Source organism: Parasteatoda tepidariorum, unplaced genomic scaffold (genome assembly GCF_043381705.1).
Source record: "Parasteatoda tepidariorum isolate YZ-2023 unplaced genomic scaffold, CAS_Ptep_4.0 HiC_scaffold_331, whole genome shotgun sequence".
Taxonomy (NCBI): domain Eukaryota; kingdom Metazoa; phylum Arthropoda; class Arachnida; order Araneae; family Theridiidae; genus Parasteatoda; species Parasteatoda tepidariorum.
Window position 1 is genome coordinate 8389 of NW_027261662.1, and position 6477 is coordinate 14865.

At 32.5% G+C, this 6477-nt stretch overlaps 1 protein-coding gene across 1 annotated transcript in view; it reads right to left on the minus strand.

The window, feature by feature from the left end:
- Positions 1-3275: 3275 nt before the first annotated feature.
- The window catches only part of LOC107450906 (PHD finger protein 5a), a 14183-nt gene continuing 10981 nt past the window's right edge, over positions 3276-6477 (minus strand). The window contains exon 4 of the mRNA XM_016066853.4: positions 3276-3493. Within this exon, the coding sequence (XP_015922339.2) occupies positions 3404-3493 (90 nt within the window). The 3' untranslated portion in view covers positions 3276-3403. The remainder of the gene's footprint in view (positions 3494-6477) is intronic.

Here is a 6477-nt window from a genome sequence, read left to right on the forward strand (position 1 = left end):
GCAACAGCTTCACAACATGGAGAGTTGGGAATGGGCAAGAAATCGTCAATTCTCCACTGCTTTGACTGCAGACTGTCAAGTAACTTCAAATTTTTGTGACATAATTTTATTTTATAACCGTCGTTGAACAGTCGACTCAATTTTTGGGTTTAAGACTACCGATGTTTTCGGGGTAATAGTGTATCCTGCCAGAGGAAATAATTATAGGCTTAATAGGGGACCCATAATGTTGCCCCATAGGCTACTAATTATGTATATATACACTCATGTCCATAAATTAAGGATAATGAAGTTCAGGCACAGAAAGAGACAGAAGCCAAACAAATTTGACTTATTTGTAAAGTCTATGTATTAAACAAAAGGAAAAGAGCAAAAAAGATGCTATATGTTTGACATAATTAATAAAAATTGCGATTTTTACACCCTGGTGCAAATTTCAAAAAAGAACCTATTTACAAAAAACAGTATAACATGGTTAGTATGATGGTTAATACGGAGTATGTCTCCCGGACGATGCAATACAGGCCGTACAACGCCTAGGCATGCTGAGTATCAAATTATCAATCTGATCTTGGGGAATATTCCACCACTCATCAAGCAATGCCCTCCGAAAGTCCGGTAGATAGGGAGGGGGTTGACGGGCTGCAATTCGTCGGCCAAGCATATCCCACACATGCTCTATTGGATTTAAGTTCGGTGAGTATGCTGGCCAATCCATACTGGTGATATCTTCCAATTCAAGGCATTCTTCTACAATGTTTGCACGGTGAGGACGGACGTTGTGGTCCATAAACAGAAATTCAGCACCCATGGTGCCCCGAAACAAACGTACATGTTGTTCCAGAATGACATCTCTATAGATGTGGCCTGTCATCGTTACTCTCTGAACATGCAGGTCAGTTCTGGAACTAGGAATAATTCCTCCCCAAACGAGCCATCCTGCACCACCGTAACGGTGTCGTTCAATGGTGTTGTCTTGGTGGCAACGGGTACCTGGCGCTCTCCATATGAAAGTCCGGCGAGAGAATCAGACTGCAAACTAAACCTGAACTCGTCGGAAAACATAACACAAGACCACTGTTGCGGATTTCATAATGCATGCTCTTTACTAAAGGCTAATCGCAGGTGACAGTGAGTTGCGGTAAGTGGAACACATCTGACAGGCCTACGAACATACAGACCAATGTGCCCTAAGTGTTTGTACACGGTCTGCCTTGAAACTGTCGTGCCGGTAGCTGAAGAGACAGGTCAGATGCTGTGCTCCGCCTGTTTCTTTTGGCAGTAACTGCCAAATACCGGTCTTCATTCGGCGACGACCTGTGCTGTAGCGTCTACTCACATTACCATCATCTTGGAATCGTTGCCAAAGTTTGGAGATGACACTCTGGGTGATTCCAAGTTCCTCGGATACTTCCAGCTGGGTACGTCCACATTCCAGTCGTCCGATGATTCTGCCACGTAAAAAATCATCAAAATCCTTCCTTTGTGCCATAACTATGCGGTTATTGCACTGAAAGGCTTTAAAAGCGCTTGTGAGCAATTTTACTTCTTTGCCACCATTCCTTATATACCCCTCTCTCAAACTCTCGTCATTGTAACGTACTACCAGCGTCATCTAGTGGTTTCCTGTAATTTGCATATTCTTCGTCAGTATGTGTGTGATAATACTACAGGTGAAATTTTAATTTTAGAGTTTGATTTCCGTGTGATTCTGAATTATCCTTAATTTATGGACATGAGTGTATAATAGTGTGCTGAATAGCTTTAAAATGAGGAAATTCGAAGTCAATATTCAATATTAATACATGTCCCAATATCTTACCTTAATATTGACCCATAACATTTATATATTGGACCACGCATTTCATTACCGGGTAATAGTGAACCCTAGCAGAGGAAATAATTATAGGTTGAATAGGGGGTCCATAATGTTGCCCTATAGGCTACTATGTATGTACATATATAATATTGTGTTGAATAGCTTTAAAATGCGGAAATTCAAAGTCAATATTCAATATTAACATATGTCCCAATATCTTACCTTAATATTGACCCATAATAATTAGATTGGACCACCTATTATATTTCGGGGTAATAGAGTATCCTGCCAGAGGAAATAATTATAGGCTTAATAGGGGGCCCATAATGTTGCACTATAGGCTACTATGTAGTTGTTGTTAATTTACGTCGCACTAGAGCTGCACAATGGGCTATTGGCGACGGTCTGGGAAACATCCCGGAGGATGATCCGAAGACATGCCACCACAATTTTGATCCTCTGCGGAGGGGATGGCACCCCCGCTTCGGTAGCCCGACGACCTGCACGCGAAGTCGAGCACTTTACGGTAGCACAGTTTAACGAGGACCAATACCGCACACCCTCGGTCCCTACGCAGACTGATTCAAGTGGTCACCCACCCTTACACTGACCGCAGCGAGTGATGCTTGACTTCGGTGATCTGCTGGGAACCGTGTCTTATCGATCAGTCCACTGCGGGACGCTACTATGTATAATAGTGTGTTGAATAGCTTTAAAATGCGGAAATTCGAAGTCGATATTCAATATACCTATTTCTGCCACAACCGGTCATTTGACCGGGAGAACAATTTATTGCTTTATAAGGTTTTCGGTTCAGAAATGTGCTCAACGTATTGCATTCGATTAGTTGCACATTCCTGCAAAGACTGTTGCATAGTGAGTTCAATCAGAATAACTATGAATTCAAATTTCAAAAAAGTACCTAAAACTTTAGATTGGCATTTTTGTATCAGAAAAAGTGACAAAAACTTAATGTTTTTGTAAGTAGCTTGTATTGCATTTTGACAGTTTTACTTCATTTCTAAATAACTGTTAGTTTTTACCCAGAAAAATGTCGAAACAATCGAGACAGCACAAGTTCTTAGAAGAAATAATATTAATTATAAGAATTATTATTTTTTATAATTATAAGAATTATAGAAATAATAATAATTAGAAGAAATATGTTTGCGGAAAATGCCCAATGGAAACACCCTGTATATGTAAAAAAAGTGTTAAGTAATGAATTAATAATTCTTATTCCTTGTGTGTTGTAATGCATAAAAATTAGCAATATACAATTTTGTTTAATTATAACAAAGTTTTTATTCAGTTTAATTCCTTCGTAACATCCATATTTCATACATTCAATCAAGAAACCGGTAATTTGACCGACTATGGTAGAAATAGGTGTAGATTAAGTGTTGGTATGTATAGTGTTAAAAGATTTAGTAGAAATTTATATTAAAACTTAAACTAGCTGAAAAAAAATTTGCTTTATTAAAATGATTACAATACAGATAGTGAAGAATGCAAAGATTCAAAATACATGAAATTTATTCATATGAAAGTCCAAGCATGTCGATTCGAAAGAGATGAGGGGGGTCACCTCTTCTTAAAACCATATTTTTTTCTTTCATAAAACAGATCAGTCTTGGAACTACCCAAGTTCACAATTTTTGGACATCCATCACGCTGTAAAAAAGAAGAAAAAATTACTTCTTACAAAATAAATAAATTAAAGATGTAGACAATTCATTAAACATAAACTTAAACATTTATGATAATTTAAGTAGGAGGACTCACTAATTAAGATAAAAAATTAAAAAAAATTTCAAATGCAACTTATCATTTTTATATATAATTGAATTAAACTTATTCAGGGTGCATAGCCAATTTTTCAACAAAAAATAAGCGCTTTTTAAGCACTCAAAAGTATTTTTAAGCACTTTTTAATAAAAATATAACTAGGCAGTGTTGGCAAATTTTAGACAATTGACGGTTTCATCCGGATTAAACTGTCACGTCAACAAAAAATCTTTTGGTATAGTTTTTGACAATTGCCAAAAATCATAAAATTTTGAATAATAAAACAAATAAAGTTTTCATACGCTAAGGGCCCACGGTATGCCGAAAAAAATTGGGGTTGAATTAATCGTAAAAACGATCCTTAATGTAAAATTAATCGTTAATAATTTAACAACATAATTCTATATTTATCATTTTTTGGCATTAGTAATATCCTAAAAAACCACTTGATATTTATTTTTAAAAAATTTTCAACCATTACATAAAGATTTTTATGCTGAAATGGATAAATATTCATACAGTTTATAATTGAGGTTATTAGTTATTTAGTTTAATTTATGCACAATGCAAGTTTTTTTAATTACAATTATTTTATATTAACATTGTGTAATAATTTTTAAAGGCATTCTTTATTTTTTGTAATTTTAGAATCGTTTTTTAAGTTATTTTTGTTTTATAGCATTAAACAACTTTCAATTTGACTGGAACTTTAAAATTTTATTCAGAAGCATAAATTTTTAGGTAAAATGTGATAAAATACTTCAATTTATTATTCTTATAATATTTAACCTATTTCCTATGGAATATTCTTCTTACATTACTGACTAATTTGAAATGTAATGTACCAACTTTTGGCATGTTTCAATAGAATGTGTGGCAAATTATTTTATTTGATAATTAATCCTCATAACTTTTAAAAACCTGCCACCGAACATGAAATACAGGATTACATTAAATGCATAAAATATTAAAATGTGGCACATTGCACATAGTAAAAATATCATTATTTTAGATTTTAAAGGAATTTCATATCAAGCAATTACACTGTTCAATTATAAATAAAGTACATTGTGATGTAACTGATTTTCTCACAATCTTTCAGGTAATAGTTAAGGATGTGTGTATGTGTATATATATACACACACACACATATATATATTTATACAACAAAATAAATAAATACAAGAAAACACGAAGAAAGTTAAGAAAAACAATAAGTTTTTTTTTTAAATCAGTTGTTTTTCTTATTTTTTATTATGATTTCATTATTAGTGTATTTTTATGACTTTGGAGTTAAAAAACTGAAAAATTAAAGGAATAATGTCAGATTCTGAAGAAGAACAGATGGACGCTCCAGCGCGCTTTAGTATTTCTCCGTGTGAGGATAAAAAGAATTTCCCCTCCTGGATTAAGTATTTCAATAAAAAATGTGAAACCCTGCATTTGGAAGAAAATTGGAAAATAAATAACATATCTGAATGCCTGGAGAAAGACTTATTTACGCTCTACATAAATGAATGCATAGAAATTCAGGACCAAACTCGAGGTAAAACTACAAGAAAAACTTTCTCTCTCTAGAGAAGATAAGTTCCTATCTATTTGAACTGTGGGACTCTTCACATAGAATGTTTCTTTACTTGTGTTTTCTCCTCAATATTAAGGATCAAGCATGAGTAAACAGACTTAGAACCCTATTTTTTTCCGTCTAGTAGGGAATATTTAACCCAACTTAGACTATCAATCATTATCAATGGGTAATGCATGTATTTTTATTAATTTGGAATAAAGCATATTATTTTCTACAAAGATTTATTTTGTACTTTGTATGTAAATTTTTATGCTATTGAAATATTTTAAATATTATTTGTAAGAGTAAGCACTTTAAATTAGATTACTTGCATTTCTTGTTAGAAATGTTTTTTTTTTTTGAAGTGTATTTCATATGTTTTAAATAATTCTACACAATATTTGTTAAAATACATAATTATTAATGGAATAATAAGTAAAAACAATTTAAATGATAAGTGAATTTTAAAAACTTCATGAATAGTAACTGTTTCAAGAATGAAACAATGATGATAAAGAACACAAACATTCATTTTCTTCTTCTTCCATGGACGAATAATATAATAAGTTTAGAAAGCTACAGACCTGAACAATGGATCCAGTTTATTTCAAGAGAAGAACTTTTCACAAATTGTGAAATTTTGGTTTGATATTTTTTATTTTATTTTTTATTCTTTTCAACAGGAAAAGAAAATAAGTACATTATCATTATTAATTATTATAAAGTTATTAATTATTATTATTCAAAGTTATGCAGAAATATTTAGTTACTTTTATATCAATGTTATTGTTGTAATACTTTATTTATAAATGTATAATATTGGACAATATACTAAATTTAATTAATTTTAATTTGAAATTGCGAGAACGGGGAAGTTCTGACCAATTGGCTAGCATATTGATCAGACCTTCCTTCAGATGGGTAGCTTGGGAAATTGATCAGTCTCACGTTACTAAAACCTATTAATATTTCAATATACTGTCCAGAAAGATATAAAAACCCTTTTTCCAAGGTCAAATGTGCTCTTCTCTATCTATCCACCAACATGTAAAGTTCTCATTTGTGGGCCACTGGCCCTAACTTTAATAAAATTGTATTATTTCTCCAGGTTCCTGTATATTTTTCTACAAAAACCGGCCACACTAGGAATTTACAATGTTTATGCTTTCAAAGCATAACATATATACTATGTGTATATATATAGATATATATACATACATATATATACATACATATATATGCATATACATACGTACATATATATATACATATACATACGTACATATATATATACATATACATA